The sequence below is a fragment of the Diaphorina citri genome, unplaced genomic scaffold (genome assembly GCF_000475195.1).
Source record: "Diaphorina citri unplaced genomic scaffold, Diaci psyllid genome assembly version 1.1 scaffold1, whole genome shotgun sequence".
NCBI lineage: Eukaryota > Metazoa > Arthropoda > Insecta > Hemiptera > Psyllidae > Diaphorina > Diaphorina citri.
Window position 1 is genome coordinate 442066 of NW_007377440.1, and position 14973 is coordinate 457038.

General features: G+C 36.5%; 1 protein-coding gene across 2 annotated transcripts; it reads left to right on the forward strand.

Annotated features, from left to right (window-relative positions):
• The first annotated feature begins 803 nt into the window (after nucleotides 1–803).
• Nucleotides 804–9219, forward strand: LOC103509459 (ras and EF-hand domain-containing protein-like). 2 transcript variants are annotated; one of them, XM_008475050.3, is made up of 13 exons: nucleotides 804–1246; nucleotides 1532–1909; nucleotides 2433–2585; nucleotides 2971–3157; nucleotides 3301–3458; nucleotides 4014–4082; nucleotides 4350–4496; nucleotides 4653–4765; nucleotides 5756–5862; nucleotides 6312–6519; nucleotides 7051–7247; nucleotides 7634–7830; nucleotides 8719–9219. In XM_008475050.3, exons 2-13 carry the CDS (start codon nucleotides 1554–1556, stop codon nucleotides 8810–8812), a joined length of 1986 nt encoding a protein of 661 aa, XP_008473272.1. In that variant the 5' UTR covers nucleotides 804–1246; nucleotides 1532–1553; the 3' UTR covers nucleotides 8813–9219. The 2 variants fall into 2 exon arrangements, with proteins under 2 accessions (XP_008473272.1, XP_008472624.1); XM_008474402.3 differs by having other exon boundaries at nucleotides 3301–3488; nucleotides 8719–9218.
• The last annotated feature ends 5754 nt before the right edge of the window (nucleotides 9220–14973 follow it).

Here is a 14973-nt window from a genome sequence, read left to right on the forward strand (position 1 = left end):
AACTTCAAAGTCATTCATTTCAATACTATCATCAGTCGATGCTTTATAGAACCAATCGGAAGATCAGGACGACAAATTTGGTTAGGAAAAGAGACATTAGAAATAAGAGATATAGAGATCAAAAGCCAATAAGATGTTTTAAATAAATAAATAGAACAAAGGACATGATTGTTACATGAAACATTTTCTTAACCAAAGGAAGACCAAGACCTTTATTCTAAAGATGTTTATAACATAAATTTGAGCAATAGGTCTTTAATATAGCTCATCAACTGCCGTGGCCTCATTGTTTTCTAAACACCTGTTATTTCGGTATGAACTTGATGAAATGAGGTATTCTGTCATCAAGTAGGTACTGAAAGTCCAAGTTTCTCAGACACGTGTACGAGTAACTAGCTATCCAATGAGTTTAGTACTTATAGTGAAATGGTCTAGGACCCTAATAGGTAGATAATTATGTACTTGAGCATTTAACTCTCTAACGCATTAGAGGTAAAGGATAAACCACCTGTAAAAAAAGACAACGTCATAAAAAAAATCATAAAAATCAGAGATGAAGATAATGGCATTGAAAATACATCAGTTTATGCTATATTCAGATCCAATATATCAATATACCTATAGGTATAATGGTACCTATGAAATATCCCTGTGTTTTCTGTTTTCCACGCTGCCTAGGTTAACTGGGACCACATTTTCCCTTGGTGACAAAAAACGATAAAAACATCTGGTGATCACGATCCCAATGACAAGCAGACAAACACACAGGCTGCGATTATGACGCATAGCGAAGCATACCTCAATTTAGTATGCATTACACGTAGCTAGGGGTTATGTGAAAATTTCCACCAGGTTTCAGTTTTTGGGAGCAATTAAAAATGGGGTTTTAATCGCGAATAATTCCTTCAGATTTATCGGTTGAATGAACAGTGGTTTTGTGAACTTTCTGAAGGTGTTGTAGGTCAGTTGGAATTTTTTCTGAGAGAAGTTTTCAGTTCTGATTAAATCACCTGGATTAGTTTGGATCCTTCAACCTTGAATTTACTTTCATTTGTACAAATAGGTACTTGATATAATCGATGAGATGGCAGTTTTCACTTCCGCCAATCTTTCCAGTTGCCAATTTGATCGAGTAACAGAAATCTAAATAAAGGCAAATATTACAACAGTACAAGGACAAAGGCCAACTTTGTGAGAAGATGGGATTTTCATCATAACGAGTGATTGCGTGATGCTCTGAAAACAGGTAATAACTCTTCTAATGCTATTTCTGTAGATAATAAATAATAATAAGTACCTAAACGTCAAAGAAAAAAAAATTATAGGTAGTTAGGTTCATTACCATTGGCTCTTTGCTTCATTTCTCGGGGAGTGTATTGGTATTAGTTGCTATAATGGAAAGTTCCTGAGTAAACCTATAGAGAAAAAAAACATGTAAAAAGGAAGATTTTGAGGGATTTCATAGATCAAAGCAATCCAATATGCTTCGTGGTTTGGTCCGAAGACAAATGGCCCACGTTAAATATTCCAGACGGGTTCCCGAGCCACCCACAATGTCCGACCTACAATTGGAAGAGCTTTTCAAAACTTGCGACAAAAAGGGAACGGGTCAAATAGGACCGGAGGAGTTTCGAGAGCTCTGTACCGGTTTCGACATCCAGCCGACCGATTCCGATGCGATTTTTGCCGATCTGGACCACGATGGAGACGGAAAGGTCAGCCTGGAAGATTTTGCGTACGGATTCCGAGAATTTTTGAACTCGGATGCACGGCGACTGAAATCGAACGTAAATGCCGGAGCCATGTCGAGTGAGGGGCCTGAGAGACGAAATTCCGATGTGCAGAATGCTTGGTCTCTTCTGTTGGCGGGGATTGGAGAAGCCAATGTGCATAAGTTTCTCAATACCAGGTGAGTGATTTTGTCCTACCTTATGGTGCTATGAAAGAACTCTTTGCGATCATACCTGTGCCTAAAATAGGTATGGGAGGCTACATGGGAGCACAATGGCCAATGACTCAATCTGGTTCATTTAAATTAATTATTGAGAGAATTTGATTATATGTACCCAGGAAATCTGTTTATTTGACCAGGTGACAAAATTTTTTCAGGGTCTACTCATATCTAACAGTGGGTTGGAGGACTACCCACTGGGAAATAAAGTGATTTGGTGTGCAATTACGTATTCATACCCTTCAGACATTGTTTAGATTTGACGGATTACGTCATCATGGTTTAACCAACGTAGATAACTTGTGTCTCTTGTGAGGCAAGTGGGAGCACATTGTTCTTTTACTCATGTAGGTACTAAATACGAAAGTAGGTATGTAACGAAACTGCCTTGATGTTATATCTAAAACGACTTGTTTCCATGATTTTATCCATTGAGTTGTCAAATTCAATTCGTTTCAAAGATTCAGCTTTTTGTTTTCAGTGGCAAGAAACTTGCCGATCTCTATCATGAACTCCGCACCAGTTCCAACTGCCCGGAAATCGTCACTCATTTTGAAGGCGCCCTTAGCTCTCTGTTGGACGACGTGAAGAGACTTCATGAGGACAATGAGAAGTTGGAGGAAATGTTCAACAGGTATTGTAAAGTTTACACAAATCTCAATAGGAATTCTAAGTCAGTTCGATCGTATTGAACTAGAAAGTTCAAAAGGTCCCACATCATATCCGCAATTAATAATACTTGCTTTCCGCGGTCCGTGAGATAGGAATGGAATACAGCTCACGGTGTTGGAAGGATTGAGATTTTTAAATACCCTGGACATCGAGAAACAATGTCTGGGCTCCAATGTCAAAGTTTATAGTAGGCTGTTCATTATGTGTGGATGGACATGACACGCAAAAACTTTTTGTTTACGCAGACCATACAGTGCCACTTAGCCACAAATTTTGCATTATTTTCACCGAAAATACATTCTGAAATTTGTATTCTGTAACATGAACTCACTTTGTTTATTTTCCAGAGAAAGAGAGGTCCATTTGGAGCGTCTCAAAGGCTTAGAAGAAGAACTGGATGTGCAAGTGGCAAAGGTTGTAACTCAGGCAAAGGAGGAGGCGAGGGCCAAATATGAACAAGAGAAAGCCATCTTGATGAGAAAAATGGAGCACGAAACTCAAGAACTTCAAGCACATCTAAATCTCTTTCAAAAGGTGATAAAGTGTTGGTACTGTACTTATAGGCTAACCTAGATTCATAAGTCAAGTTAGCCTTATTTGTTATTTGCAACAAGCTGTTGAAGAACGTACCCATACGTTCATATCTCAATTCTGACTTTCCCGTGTGTGATTCCCAGGTCAATAACGTCCTCAAAGAAAAGAAAATCGAAAAGCAACAAGACCCCACCTCCGACCACAACTTCTCCTTTGAAAATGAAGAGCTCAAAATAACACTCGAGAAAACCAAAAACAACTTGGATCTAGTCCATGCTGAAATGGCCCAACTGAAATCTGAGTATGAAGGGAAATGCCAAGAGCTGAATCAGTTAGTATGACCGTAATGAGATATGTATATTTAAAGTTCTGAAAGAGAGAATGAACAAAAAAGCAATGATCAAGTTACCTGAATATGTTATTAGCTATTTTAAAATGACGAAGAAGATCTAGGACAAGAAAGTAAGAAACATTTGAGTACAGATACAAAAGGCACCTAGCGAAAAAAAGAACAGTTTGAGCGATTAAAATTGTAGCTTTTACACGAGAGTTGAATGAAACTGATAGCGATCTTTATGGGAAAGATCTCTGGGGTTTACGTTTTATAATGAAGACAATGGAATTAGTTTTATTGTCCACGGGCACCACTTTTTTTCTTCCTAGAAAATATAAGTATAGGTAAACTTTACCTATACTTATATTTTCAGTAGCGTAGATTCTATAGAACTAAAAAGTTGAGAAAAAATTACCTTTGATAGTCTTACTTGGCCAATTCTTTTTTGGTTGACCACGGCCAAATAACAATCCTTTATGTTGCGTGACATATTTACTCTTCATAAACTCCTTACCTTTTCAGCCAGCAGACAACCCTGATGCAATACATCGGCAAAACAGATCATGTACAGAAGCAATTACAACTTTTACAGTAAGTGGTAAACTTTATATGAACCTAGAAAACAAGCAATTATTAATTTGAATGAAACTGTCATAGATTTGTCTGAACATAGCTGTCTAAAAACAAATATCTGTTAACTTTCTCCCCTTTGTTCCTTGAAATTCCCTGAATACTAACTTCTTCTTTTTCTCCTCCTCCTTCTCCTTCTTCTTCTTCTACTTGCATTTATATTCCTGTTAAAAGTTTGGTTTAAAAGTAGGTATCAGTAGCCATCAAGAACGTTCTCCATGATTTCAGCGAGACCAACAAGAAGTTACAGGACACCAATGACAGCTTACTCAGTATTGTGGATGTCTCTAACAAGTCGAGGCCTCCGACTCCTTGTTGCTGTAGTGTGGAAAGTTCTAATTCAGAAGTAGAAACTAAATATATCAATCCCAAATGGTAAGCAATTGGAAAATTTGTGCTACTAATCATAGACAATCATACAGACCTTAGCCCGAAGATAGGCAACAATTTGAAAGATACCTACATAGGTGCTGGCTCATTTTATTGTTTTATTATTTAACATAATATTTATATATTATCATTATTTTTCAGTCGAATACAATCCCGAGGCCCAAGTAGGGCAACCTCTGAGGTAGGAGACTACTTGGAACTGGATCAAGGGAGTGATAAACAGTTTGCTATTCAGAGGCTTATGGAAGATATTGGTGAGTGAAAGTAGACAAAAGTTCGGTTTGTATAAAACCAAAATGCATACAAACGTTTAGATACATACGAGTAAATGTAAGTTACGTGCAATGCTATTGGGAAATGTAGTTTGGTATCCGATTGAAAAATAAATAGTTGGTAAGTTTTTGAATATGTATTTCCAGATTTTTCAATCCTTCATTATTGTAGGTATTACCTACGTGATTTCCATTAAAGGCCCCTGGTAGAGCTAGGCAAAGAGGAAACAAAAGATATTAAAAAGGTCAGTGACCCCAATATACAAGATTATAGCACATAGCACTCCCACTCACGCCTGAAAGCAAAGTTCAGAAAGTTCTAAGTACAATATCAGGGACTTTATCCCTAAATATTTGTAAAATCCCTGGTAAGAGCACAGGTTCCAATAATGTGAGTGTTCTCTAATAACTAATAACGGAGCATCTCACGTAAAAATTAGTCTTAAAAATCTATTAAATTTATAAATAAGGGACAAAGTTTCTCAACTAAATGTTCCCCAAACTTGAAAAATAAATAGTTTAAAATTTTCTCAAATTAGACAAAGTAAACATTGTGATCCTTATTTTATTACAGACAAATAACAATAAAATAATGCATTCAGATGTTAATTTTCATTTCTAATTGGAGTAATCTGAGCTCTGTAATTTCTTCTAAATTATGCACACTCACATTCAGAATTCCAGCCAGGCTGGAGTTTAGTGGTTCCAATTCTCTGAGAAAGGAAACATCGGTATGTGTTCCATATTAATGAATTTAAAAGCAACACGGTCAAAACATACTAAAAATGTGAACTTTTCAAGGGGAGGTTTGTTTTCGAAGACCGTGCCAAATGTCCGAGTAGGTAATCTTGGATTTTCCAACAATTTTTATTATTTCCAAGAAACCCTGGTTTTAAATCTTACTAATGCTCATCTGGGCCTGACAAATCCATTTCATAATGATCTATGCGTGTTCTGTGTATTCTATTCTAGATAGTGGTAGATCCACCATGCGCGACTGTATGGATTGTAGCAGTGATTACAAATCCAATAACGAGGAAAACATGTCATCACTCTCCGAGTACGATTACAACAAGAGAGTAAGTTAACGATCTTATCTCGACCTATTTTTTGGGGGCTGTGTGTTTTTTTTTTTTTACTTTTGTTAATCGGTCGTAAATGTTCAAGTTTTCCCAAAATCAACCTATCAAACGCATTTCCTTAACATTTGAGAACTGTCTATGGAGACTCTGTATCTCAAACTTTGGGAACATTAGAAGATTACAACACTCAATGACTCAAAACCACCCCAGCCCAACTGTGGATTTCACCAATATTTTTTCAGTCCCTACAAGGCCTGTTAAGTTCCGTTCGATTTGTATAGCCCTCACAGGGCTGTTAAATCTTATTCTATATTCTTGAGAGAGAGAGGGCTGTTAAGCTAACAGGCTCTTAAGGGTTAAAGTAGGTTGGTGAAACCCAGTTCTAGTGGTTTTACTCTGATCAATTCTGTGGTTCTTTCATAATTTGGCTGTCTATCTCTGCTCAGGACTATCCAGAACTTCGTCGGCAACACTCCAATAAGAGTGACTCCCAATCTACTCCTCTCCTTAGTTTGAGCAACTCTCTGGAGCCCACTGGAGAACCGGACAGAGCTTTCAAGATTGTGTTCGCGGGGGACGCCGCAGTGGGGAAGAGTTGCTTCATCTATAGATTCAGCAAGGAGGTCTTTCTCAACAAGTTGGGATCCACGTTGGGTAAGATAGTCAAATGCATATTTTTAATCATAATTATTTGATTTTTTGCTTAGTTTCATCGGGAAAATGACATTTTATTGTTGTTGTTTTTGTAGTGCCTTCAGCTGTAGCCGAATGGTGATGGCAGAATAAAGAAAAGATATCTCTTTTTTTCTGTCATACACCGGGATGATGATCGGTCATGTTTAATTGGCTCGTCCTTAACCAGGTCAGACAGTCAAATATTTTAAATCATATTTGATTTCAAGCTTATTTCGTCTGGAAAATCAGATTTTATTCTCACGTTATAATAGGTACCTATGTATCCTGCTGAGGTAGGGCTGAAAATTCCCTTAAACCCCCTTTAAAAAAAAAATGCTCAAGGTGGGTTTCTGCAACCTACTTTTCAGCCCTTAACAGCCCTGTTAAGCCTATAGAAAACAAATGGAGCTTAACAGACGTTCTAAGGGCTGAAAAAATATTGGTGATTTCCACCTTCAATGTTTACTTTCTAAGCGAAGTAATTTAATCGTGGTCCTTTCTCGATCGTAGGTGTTGACTTCCAAATGAAAACGATTCGCGTGGATGAGCGCAATGTGGCTTTACAACTTTGGGACACAGCAGGACAAGAGAGATTTCGTTCTATGACCAAGAACTACTTCCGGAGAGCTGATGGAGTCATGTTACTTTATGACGTCACCAATGAGAGGTCCTTCAACAGTGTCAAGAATTGGGTGGAAGCAGTCGAGGTAAGGGGAGGTTGGAGAAAGGAAATGAAGCTTAATTTGGGCAGTATTTATGAAATCAATTTTTTTAATTGCCAATTTAGGAGCTCAATCGGCAATTTCAGCCAAAGTCACTCGAACTTGGCACAGAGATTCGATAAATCATGTAGATCAAAAATATCCTTGGGTACTGTTTCCAGAAGATACGGTTCCGCCGTTATTCCGGACCAAAATTCCACTACTTGGGGCTATACAGGGAAAATGTTCAAAAGGAACTAGCGCTTCTCACGACTTTACCTTTAGCCACATTTCACTCAAATTTTCCAGACAGCTTCGATAATTATCATCTACAAAATCTTGTAACTTTTACAATAAGGTTAACACCAGTTATGTTTCCCTCCTTTCTCCAGGAGGTAACGGAGAACTCCATTCCCATTGTGATCTGCGCCAACAAAGTAGATCTGAGAGCTGACGCCCAAGCTAAGGGGGTCAAATGTATCGACAGAGAAGTGGGCGAAAAGTTGGCTCAGCAATATGGCGCAATCTTCATGGAGACCAGCTCAAAATCTGGTGACAATATTCTCGACGCTTTGATAGCTCTCTCTAGGTAAGAGAATGCTTCTTTTCTCCTCTAATCAACCTTTTGCGTACAGAATCAATTTCACCAGAATCGCTCTTACGGTAGGATTCATGTCCCACATGAAACTCAAGCGTTGTTGTTACAGTCAGACGTAAGCAAAACATTTTTTTCAAATACGGTAGGATTCATGTGAGACATGAAACCTCCGAAAAGCGATTTGTGGTAGGCTTCATGTCACACATGAAATTGTTCCCTCGCTTTTAATTTATTTTCTTTTTTTTTTCCTAGTTGAGATAGAAACATCTGTTTTTTTTTTGTCTTCTTCGGAAATCTTCGGACTATAATTCCGAATGCTTTTGAATCATAATAAACAAACACCGGCTTTTCAGTCTGCATTTGAAAGGAGCAAAAGATACACAAGTTCCTAGGCACGTCCTACCGTAACGCCTCCTATCTGTAAAAATCAAGCCGACCGTAGCGAGTAAATCTGTAGCTTCATGCTGGACATGAATCCTACCGTATCGCCAGATTTAAGTTATATTTCTCCTACCATAATGGCGGAACCATGATTTCATGTGACACATGAATCTGTCCGCAAAAGGTTAATATATAACTGGTTACGATTGAGATCTAGAATTTAGAGTATCATCTATTTTACTATCCAAAGGGCCTTGTGAATACTCTCTAATCTAATCTCTAGATTCTAAAAGATAGAATTACAATGTTCTGCCTGTTTGTTATGGCATGACGAACGTTTTGTAGAAAGCGAGCTATCGACAAAGGAATATACATATTTTACCAGATACATTTTCCTTTGTGGTACAAAAAAAAAAAGTTTGACATACCAATCATCAAAAGGAAGAATCGAATCGACTTGTATTTCTCATAGCATCGTGGTTATTTGGTTGTTTTCAGGGAAATGCTGACTCGTGAAGACGTGGAAGTTCAAACGTCAGCACTTCGAGTGACAAATTTGGTGACCAGAAAATCTTGCTGCAATAAAAGTTAACACGTACATCGTTGACCCACCACCTTGGGGTTAGTGGACTTAGTAGGAAACCATGCAATGGTTCAATTCCCGGTCATGACAAGACATTTTTTCTTCAATTGTATTTCATACTTCGCCCACTTATATCTCCTAGTAATATAGAAATTATTAGTCATAAAATAGAAAATTTCGCCGGTTGAAATCATCATGAGCTGGACTATGAAAAGAGATATTTCCACTCTCCAAAGACAATGGAGAGATGTGAGTGAATTCGTAAATTTACATATCCGTGGAAATTTTCATCCAAAAAACATTTGAAATGTGTGAAAAGATAATCATGATTGTTATTTTATCCCCTTCACTTTCATTTTTACAAAACACGAAAATTTTATTATGAAAAACAAACATATCTTTTACATTTTCCGTATGTTTGCTTTTTGGGACAGAATTAGAGACTCATAATGAACATACAGGAAAGAGAGTATCCCCTCTATAATGTAGAGGTACTTTATATCTAAGTGGATATATCCAAATATGTATACACAGCAACTGTGTGTGTATGTGTGTGTTTTTTTTTTCTTTTTTTTTCAAATGGATTTATATTACCTACTGTATTTACTCTAGTTGTGTACATCTCTCTACTTACTATACAATTGATTAGGTACTTTAGTTACCTACCTCTCTAAACTAAGCCGTGTTTCTCAATACTTTACCTTTCGGCTCAGGTCGCTCAAACTTTGCAAAGGGATTCGCCTTACGATGCAGGTCAAAAGTGTCCGTCGTTCGAGGTTTGAGGTAAGTACTTTTGGGCCACTATAATTTACTGCTAAAATTTTGAAAAAGCTCGAGAAGATATCTCTTTTCTCAGGACCTTAGATTTCAGCCGAAGTCGCTCGAAAACCTACAAAAGGCATCACCAAAGTAGCTACCTACAGTACTGTACTTGTGTTTAATTCAGAACCTGAACTATCACCTGAGTCAGCATTCAGCTGAGGTATGCAACAATACACCTTGTAGTAGCACACTTCCTTCAGCAATCAGCAAGTCTTGAATGACAAGTCCAGTTATATTTCTGGGGTCAATGAATGAGAATGCATTCGTCCGCAGGTCTTGTAATGCATGCTGATCTATTTCCTATCGTATGTATGAAATATGATGAATTTGTTAGCCATGGGGTTGCTTTCAAAAATGTTTTTAGCAGATTGTTTTTATTAATGGAAAATTTAAATCTTGTGTGACATTTCGACATTTAAATCTGATATATCAGGTGAGACAAAGTTATCTGTCATCCTGTCTTGGACATATCTTTTCTCTTTTCTTGAAAACCTAAGTATAACAATTGCTGTGTTGAGTAATTCCTGCTTTGCAGAAAAGCACATTTTTGTTTACAATAAAGATTAGCGGGGGACTCGTTGGGTAAGAAAGGCAGCAAAAGTTATTCACAATGTGAGATGTTTTCCGACCAAAGTGTTAATTAGGGAGTTGAGGAGCTCTTTCTGTCTGGTTATAGTGGTGTGAGATATATAATACCTTCATGTTGGAATTGCCGTTTTAACTTCAAGAGGAATAAGATGCGTGCTGATTCCAAATAAGTCAACCTTCTGTGTGCTTAGTTCACAATTAGTCAATATAAACCGAATTAATAAATTACCTAAGTTAACCATGAAAATGTTTTACATATTTCAGAAAATATAGGTAATCTAAAATCTCAATCATCTTGGTGATATCTTTTCTTGATTTCATCAGAATTCCCTCATACGATCTTCAAGCTTAAATATTTCTTTCAAGAGACTTTGGTACCTAAATAAAATTAAGGAAATGCACGAAAGGAAGAATAATGTAGGTATAACACAATGAAAACCCAATCAAACTAAAGCCCATTTAGACTAAGTAAGGACACATTTACTTTATAAGCCCTTTAAAATTTGAAAGCCTGTCTTTAAAGATTTTCCCAAAGTTATAGAAAGATATTTCCAACTCTCTGACAATGGCTTATTAAGTTATCAGTCTATCAGCAACTTAATGCAATCGTGGAATGAAAATACTCTCCCTTTTGTTTACCCCTGTTAATTATTTAAATAGGTATGCAATGTGCACGTATCCAAAATCCTTTTTCAATCAAAAATGAACAACAGGTATATTCTTCATAAATTATAACTCTGATCCCGCTCTACAGTAGGTATTTAACACAAAGAGGGAACTACCTAGGTACCTATAAAACCAAATTAGGTAATTGACTATTGATTTACATAGGAGGTTGAAAGGACCATTCATGACGAATATAGCAACCAATTTTTAGGACAATTCCATCGATAATAATAAAGTCTTTATTGAAGATAGATTATTGAAGATATAGATATCAAGAAACTAGTTTGATTCGTGAGGAGTCTAAATAATCTAAATCAACTTATCTACTACGTCATGGATTTAGAGAAATAGCTCTCTAAAGAACACACCAAACACAGTCAACGCCTTCGATCAACGTCCAGTGAAACCGTACACTGCCTCGAAGATATTGATTCACCTTTTCATCTCGTCGATCGACGGGGTCGACTATGTGTGGACAGCACACCTTAATAGAGTTGTGTCCACAGCTTTTAGGAGCAGACGCTCCTAAAAAAAGTTTTACGTATACACCCTGTATAAAGAAGAACAGTTCAATTTATTCTAGAGCGGTCATCAATTTGATTTCCTGTCATTTGAACTCTAGAGTCAATGTATTCTCTCAATCCCTTGAAACACACAACTGTCATTTACATAACCTTTCCGTACTCGGAAAAAAAAGGCCTTTCCAAAACCTTATTTGTAACCGTTACGTTTGTGAAAACGGGGTACCAACTCAAGTACTAAATTAGCACTAAGAAAAGAAGAGTAATTAGCTTCACTTGACTCAATATTTCCCAGCATAATAAGTATATTTTTTTTTCTGATTGCCGAAGTATTTACCTGTAGGTAAAGGTGTGTCCACACATAGTCTACGGAAACACCTTTTATATTTCGATGGGTCTTTTCAATAAGTTTTTGTACCTAATGCTTGGTCCAACTGGACCACTTGAACTGAAAGGTCTAGAACGGCTCTATGGCAAACTGGGAATGTTAATAGCCTTACACCTGTAGTATATACACATAATTGTCTCTGATTATGACAAGTGCTTGTCATCTACTATCGGGAAAAGAACCAAAGCTAAAATAAAAATACGCGTTCACTAACAAAACATTGTGGTATTGTGGACTACTTGTACTCAAATTTAGTTTTTACTTTCCTTCCTATAGGATAAGGAAAGTAAAAACTATATTTGGAAATGAATATATCTCTCATATGTTTGGAAAGGTACCTATCATATTTTTAGAAATAAATATCATAATAATAGTTCAATTTCATAAAAGTTGAATACAAAATTTCAAGTTATAATAATATCCCTGTTAAGAGTTCTCAAGTATTGCTGAACGTAGATTTTGAAGTCCAAACAGAAAACAGAAATCTCTGCCTATTCATGAGCCCAATTTGTATGAAATAAAACAGGAACAGTCCATATGAATGATTTCATCTTCTTCTCATACCACTCACTATTATCCCTTTCTCCCTACCTTTTTCCATCTGGCCCATCTCTCATTAGGTCGGACTTTTCTTATATTCTGCCTTTTGATAACCTTCTTCCATGTTATTCCAAACATGTCGAATATCAAATCCAAGTAATAGAATGAGTGATTTTATTTTTTATTCGGAAAATAAATATTATTATGGGTTTTTATTGCTTTTAGACATGTCTACGTGTTCATACCCTGTGTTTACCTCAAGGATCTACCCTACACGAGTGTCCTAATATTTATTCCATTCCAAAAGCAGATTTCGGATATTTTCGACAGCCCTTGACAGGTCTTCCTAAGAGGATTATTTTGTTTCCAGAGAGAGTAGGATAAGAGGAAGAACAGCACACACTTTTTGAAATCAACTTGTTAATCCTTTTTTGTATCAGAATTGTGTTTGAGTGTTTGACTGCTCAAACTTTGCCATTTTCACTGATTTTTGAAATGTAATTCGTGAGCATAGGAGAACACAATTTTGTTCATCTCCTCCCATCTCTTTTTTGTTTATTAAACTTTCCCCAAATCGTTATTATTTTCATGAAAATATTCGACCATATATTTATTAAATTATTCTTGAATTTTGTTTTGCTATTTGTAGACATGAACAGGAGAAACCTCCGGAAAAAAAAAAAAAAAAAAAAAACAAACAAGGTAAGTAGATATTCAGATTCAGCATCTTTGCTTCCATTTGGCTTTCCTCTATCAAACTATGAAAATAATTTAAATGGGATGCATTCTTGACATGCATTTGTTAGAATCCACATGGGTCAAATCTTATATTACGTAAGAACTTTCTCTGCCTATTCATCTGATCCCTAAGGATTTTTAGACCTTTTAAAAATGTATTTAAAAAATATTTTCCAGAGGCACAAAAGATTTGAACCTTTTGACCTGCAGTCTTATAATTAGAAGTCGGAATGTTTTGTGGAGGGGGTTTTCTTTTGAAAATGGACACAGACGATGTTGATTTGTGCTGGCATTCCAAAAGAAAGGAGGCGATTCAACATATTTGTGGTAGTGTGGGGTGGTAGAGAATGCCATAGGCATTAACCCCACCCTTGATCAAACTTTATTTGTATTTATATGTATATACTTTTTGTTACCATCTGTAAATTGAATAAAGTTTGATCCAATTGTGTAATAATAATAATAATATTTCGCAATAATATACATTGATATTCCTGTCACTGATATACCAATTGGTAATTGGATCAACGCATTATGCTAAAAAATCGTTCGCAAAGCGAAAGGAATTCGCATAGCCACGCAGTTGCTATAAGGTAGTTAGCAATAAAAAGATACAACTTGTGAGATGATTATGATAATAAAGAGGGGTTTATATAAAGGTACACACTCGTATCCTTCGTTTTCATTATTATGAATAAGGAAAGTAATAACTAATGAATTGAATAATAACTACTCGGTTTTACAGTTATACCTAAGTGGACTGTACGCAAACCTATAAGCATATTATAAAGAGTATATGAATACAATAAATTATAACAATAAAATTATAAGTAAATTATAACAATAAAAGTAACAACTCTTATGAATTCTCTTATGATGAACTCTTATCGCAAAAGTCTTCCTCAAGAAGAAAAGAAGGAACCAACCGTTTTCTTTCGTTCTTATTGTGAAAGTAATCAAGAAAAATAAATTAAAAGGAAAATGATTTGAAAAAGAACGAAAGGAAATTGAAAAAGTAAAAAACAAAAAGAAGGGGTTCAGAGCGATAGAAGAAAGGGGAAAGGAAAGCCTGGAAAACAATAGGCTGGTGTTCATAATCGAACGAACAGATCGAAAGTTCGTTTTCACACCCGATAATGTCAATTTTCATCAAAAGGGTTCGTTTACAGTAAAAGTAAGCCGTCACGACTTTATGACAAATCATGCCGGCCACTCACGATCAGACCTGGGTCTGTCAGACCGTCTGAGCGTGAATGGCTGGCCTTGGTGAAGTTGAGCGTTAAGGACCTGGGTGGTCAACTTTGGTCACAACTTACTCCATGGCCACAGTCGGTATTTGGCCTCACCACTGTCCCGACTCTAGGGAAAGTCCAAAAGCTGGTTTTAAATTGGAATGCATTTAGCATCATAGACGTCCATTTTTTCGTAAGAAGAAAAAGACGCTTTCCGTTCTTGCTTTTTGTCTAGTGGCAAACATTTAACGGTAATTGAATCCGGTATCGTTCGCTCTTGATTTTTGAGAGCTCGAACTTCTTCCAAGGAGGTATTATAGATTTCATTGTTTTATCCATTAGAAGTATCCGCAGTTGCTGTACTATCTCCGTCTACTTTACAATCTGTAATCTGAATCACCAAGAAGAAGTAAAGACTCTTCCCGTGGGGAAAACAAAACTTGAAAATACGTCTCCACTAAAAATCGCAAAACCGTGATACCCCTTTGGCCGATGGATTTTCCCTTTGACAACACAAAACACCCTGTAACTTGTAGGGTTTCATGTTTCCGAAGGGGAAATTCAGTGTCACTTGTTGTATTTTCTAATGCTCTTTTCTTAATGATTTTCCTATAAATATCTGCAAATATAAATAGCCTATATTTACATTGAAGGCGTAACTTGGATTATTTTCAT

Coding starts and splice junctions, on each gene's coding strand:
- LOC103509459 (XM_008474402.3), top strand. CDS start 1,554: ATGTCCGACCTACAATTGGAAGAGCTTTTCAAAACTTGCGACAAAAAG. Junction 4,497..4,652: donor AAATATATCAATCCCAAATG/GTAAGCAATTGG, acceptor ATTATTTTTCAG/TCGAATACAATCCCGAGGCC. Junction 7,831..8,718: donor GCTTTGATAGCTCTCTCTAG/GTAAGAGAATGC, acceptor GGTTGTTTTCAG/GGAAATGCTGACTCGTGAAG.